Source organism: Miscanthus floridulus, chromosome 13 (assembly GCF_019320115.1).
Source record: "Miscanthus floridulus cultivar M001 chromosome 13, ASM1932011v1, whole genome shotgun sequence".
Lineage (NCBI taxonomy): Eukaryota > Viridiplantae > Streptophyta > Magnoliopsida > Poales > Poaceae > Miscanthus > Miscanthus floridulus.
This window is the reverse complement of record NC_089592.1, coordinates 68,120,669-68,125,162: the sequence shown is the minus strand read 5'-3', so window position 1 is coordinate 68,125,162 and position 4,494 is coordinate 68,120,669. Positions and strand designations below refer to the sequence as shown.

Genomic DNA, 4,494 nt, shown 5'->3' with positions numbered 1-4,494 from the left:
GATTAAACATCAGGGAAGAGGTATAGACCATTGCGCTGAGGTCAGCTGACACTTTTTTTTTGCAAAATCAGTGAGAAATCACCTTCTCATGCAATATTCTACAACGGTAAAGAACCCTCCCCAATCCCAAACACACACACACAACTGCAATGGTGAATACCCTGGACATGCCTTTTCCCCCTTGCCTCTTCCCTGTTGCCAGAGTGTAACCAGAAACAAACTGTAGAACCGGTAACACAGTAGCAAAAACTATTCTAGCGTACCTGCCTCTATCAACAGTTTGTTCGTTTCAGCTTATAAGATCGTGGATTATAAGCTACAACAGTAGTACTTTTGACTTATAATCCACTATCGTTTCAGCCAAAACGAACAGGCCGCAAGATGTTAGTTAGCTTAGCTGAAACGATTACAAGTGACAAGAGCTGCCATGATGCATCCTTTCTCGGTTTCCGACAGCAGCAGCTGCCGAAATGCTCCTGAATCCGGATCGATCAAACAAATGTTATTGTAAGAAACTCCAACAGCAAGCAAACAAGCGAAAGATTCCATGCACGTCGTAATTAGCTTCACTTGCGCCCCACCATGACTCCCGCCGTGAGAGTAGCACTGATCCCATCAACACATCTAATCACACCACCAAGCAGCTGCTACCACTATTGCACATCCATCCATCACGGCCTAGCTCGTCCATGGCAGCTAGCCAGAAAGGAGCGGGCGAGCTGGGGAAGAAGGAGGGAAATTAATTAAGAATGTTGCATGCATGACGTACGAGATGGCCGCCGGCCGCTAGTTGATGTCCATCATCGTCCTAGCGTGGCTCGGCGCGTCGTCGGCGTTAAGCTGCCGGTGGTGGCGGTAGCGGTACGGGTCGTCGTCCACCTCGGCGTCGCCGCCCTCGGTGACGACGGAGGAGACGTAGCTGGCCACCTCGGAGCTCATGGCGCCGGCGCCGGCCGTCGCCCGCGCCCGGAACTTGCAGCGGCAGCTGTAGCAGATGACCTGCAGCAGCGTGGCGTCCACCTGCCGCACGGCGTGGTCCCGCAGCGCGTGCGCGCGGCCCAGCTCCGCCTGCGCCTGCTGCCGCATGCGGCGGGCGGTCGCCAGCTCCTGCTCGGCTAGCTCCGCCTGCCGCCGCGCCTGCGCCCGGGCATCGTCGGCCGCGGCCTTCTCCGCCATCGCCAGCCGCAGCTGCTCCCGCGCCTCCTCCTTGAGCCTCGCCGCCGCCGCCGCAGCCGGCGCCGACGTCTCGCTGTCGTCGTCGTCGTCGTCGTTGTCGCGCGCGCCGCCGCCGCCGCCGAACCCGATCGACAGCTGCAGCCGCATCGGGTCGGCGCCCAGACCCAGCTGGGGAACATGTACAGCAGGCGAATGCGGCCACCTGACGGCGGCAGCGGGAGCCGTGCCTCCTCCCCCCTCGCAGTAGCTGCCGCTGCCGCGCGGCGGCATGAGCTGCAGCTCCAGGTTGTGGACGCCACCACCAGCACCAGGGCGCTCGTACTGCGGCGTCGGAGGCGACAGCGCCGGGTCGAACCTGAGGAACGTCGCGGCGGCCGTGGGGCTCGCCATTGCCGGGCTAGCCGGCCAGCAGGCGACCTGCTGGTGCTGGCTCACCCCGAACTCGCCACCGCTTGATGGGCTCGCGCTGGACGCCGTCCGTGACAACGGCGCCGCGGCGGCAGCGGCGGCGGCGTGCAGCTGACGCCGCTGGGGCGTGGAGGCAGCCGCCGCCACGCCGAACCCGGCACCGCCGCCGCCGCCACTAGCCGGCGACGACGACGTCTCGGCCCTCGGCAGGCCGGCGTTGCACGTGTCCTGGTGTTCGATAAAGCTCTCCACCCTGTAAAAACGACGCATCATATGACAACACCACGTTGCTGCTGCCTAGTGCTTACATACAGGATCCCAAAAGCATAAGCAACGGCTGTATTGTATGTGTGTGCGAGGTGGTGAGCGGCCGAGGGTTACGGTGATGCCCTCATCAGCTTTCCAAGCGCTGGGCCCCAAGGACAAGGGTGCGTGACCGGCCGAGAGAAACCAAGGGGGCGATCAGGGGCTGTGCCCGTGCGAGTGCGATCTCTCTCTCAGGCGCGAGCTTTGGGGCCGTTTGGTTGGTTCATGGATGGGCAGGCATTCAATGGAGCCCCTGCAAGAGCCAAGCGGGGTAGCTAGTCTAGACCCCCATGGCCATGGCGATGGCCGATGGCAATGGCACGGCATGGCAGCAGCAGCAAATGCGAAAAGCAACAGGCGTTGTACGTGTACGCGACTAGTACACGTACACTGATACAGGCAGCCAGCGCTGGCGCCTGCTGCCCTCGGGAATTGTGCCTGTCCCTTCCCTACCGTAGTCTCCCTCTCTCCTCCCTCTCCGCTCTCTCTCTCCCCTCCCTCCTCTTCGTCAGTCTTGACGGACGCCAAAAGGAGAGAGACCGAGCAGCTGCAAGCAGCAGCAAAGCAACAGCAACAGCAAGGAGACGAGCGATAAAAGTGCAGTAGATAGATGCCTGGAGAGACGAAATTTCTCCCAAAAATCATCACGCCTTTCTGGAACCCCCGCGGCCCTCATTCTTCTGCCAAATCTTTGCAAGGGAAAAGAGATATGGGACTAATTGCTAGATTATCGGATGGCGTCGGCTGATTAGTGGTACTGGTACAGGTACAGGTACAGGTAGACTAATAATAAACAAAATTAAGGGGAGCTGGAGCCTAGAAGTAGTAGTAAAATCAGCAGCTAGCTCGATGACTCCATCACATACCGGGAGAAGACGCGGCCGCAGTCGCAGGTATGGCCGCGGGTGCCGCAGGTCTTGAGGTGGGCCTTGTAGTCGGAGTGCACGGCGTAGGCCTTGGAGCAGCGGGCGCAGGCCCACTGCCGGTGGCCGCTGTGCTTCCGCCGGAAGTGCTTCTTGATGCCGACGAGGTCGCCCAGCGCGTGGGAGGGGTCGTGGTGCAGGCAGCTAGGTTCCGGGCACACGAACACGCGCTTCCGCGCCGCCTCCCCGGCCTCCCGCTTCAGCAGCTTCCACGGCACCTTGTGCCGCCGCCGGTGCATCTGCAGGTTCTGGTCGCGCTGGAACCCCTGCCCGCAGATCTCGCACACGTACCGGTCCGACTCCAGCAGCGTCCGCGGCGACAGCGACACCACCTCAGCGTCGGGGTCTGCTCCATCGTCCATGTCCATCGTCCACGGCGACGTCGCGCGCCAAGCGCCATTGTGGAGTCACCCAAGATTAGAGTAAATTTAGAAAATAAAGTTTCTTTCTTTCTTTATATATCTTCACCAGCCTCCACTTACGTCGTCCGTAATTGGATGCATGTTCCGTGAGACAGGCAGGCGCTTACCAGGTGTGCCGGCGGGACGCCGCTTCTTCTGGGCGCCGGCGGCGGCGCTCGTCGTGGCTATCTGCAGAGACCGGAACGGCTCCGGTGGCGCGGCCCCCATCTCCGGGGGCGGAAAGGCCGTCGTCGGCGCGCAAGAACTCAACATGGTGGGGGTGGCGCCGGAGCCGGACTACACTGCCGTCACTTGTACCTCTCCTTCTTGCTAGATCAATCTTTGTTGGGTAACAAAATGCCACCCCAAACAAATCAGCAAACCAAAGAATCGACTCCCTCTCTGCCCCTCTCCTGCAAACAAATCTCTCCGGCCGTGTTCTTCTTGCTAGCTCACGATCACAATTCAAAAGCCTGGAGCTGGAGGTCGGGCGATGGGAATGGGCCAATGGAATTGTGAGGCATCTCTATATAAGCTTGCGGAGGCCGGAGGGAGGTGGATCACTGGGATATGTATGCATCACAGACAGAGAGAGATCCTCCGGAGAGAGCGAGAGGACGGAGGAGAGTTGTGAATAAACAAAACGAAAGGGCCGGGGAGAGAGATGTGGGTACAGCTTGGAATGAATTTGAGAGAGAGAGGGAGACGAGAGGAGAGAGAGAGGGAGGGATGGAAAACGTCTTTGGAGGAGCAGTGTTCTTTTTTGGCTTTGCTGCTACACAGACAACACCAAAGGGAGAGAGGGGAGGCAGCTTTCTACCAGCTTTAGGTTTCAGCAGCTTTCTTTAGGATTGCATCATGCAGGGAGGGAGGTGTGAGGAGAGCTTCAGGTTAAGCCCTTGTTTAGTGCTGCTTCAAAACTTTACGCCCTATCGTATCAAATGTTTAGATACGTGCAGTGAGTATTAAATATAGACTAAAAAATAACTAATTGTACAGGTTACGACTACTTTGTGAGACGAATCTTTTAAGTCTAATTAGTCTATGATTTGACAATAAAGTACTACAGTAATGCATGTGCTAATGATGAATTAATTAGACTTAATAAATTCGTCGTGTGGTTTACTTATCCGAACACCTCGTGCGAAATCCTATGTAACATCTGATGTGACACCCCCAAACTTTACACCCTACGTGTAATTAAAAGCCCCCTAAGATTTTTTTTCTTTTGGATCTGGAAGCCAAAACTACAGCTGGTTGCAAGTTCTGGGCCTTCTGGA

The 4,494-nt window shown here is 57.6% G+C and overlaps 1 protein-coding gene across 1 annotated transcript; it reads right to left on the bottom strand.

The window, feature by feature from the left end:
• Positions 1-290: 290 nt before the first annotated feature.
• On the bottom strand, positions 291-3,977 carry LOC136501537 (protein indeterminate-domain 16-like). Its single transcript, XM_066497060.1, has 3 exons — positions 3,343-3,977; positions 2,757-3,159; positions 291-1,837 (listed from the first exon to the last, which is right to left on the bottom strand). The coding sequence occupies exons 1-3, from the start codon at positions 3,485-3,487 to the stop codon at positions 787-789; spliced, it is 1,599 nt and encodes a 532-aa protein (XP_066353157.1). The 5' UTR covers positions 3,488-3,977; the 3' UTR covers positions 291-786.
• Between the last annotated feature and the right edge of the window lie 517 nt (positions 3,978-4,494).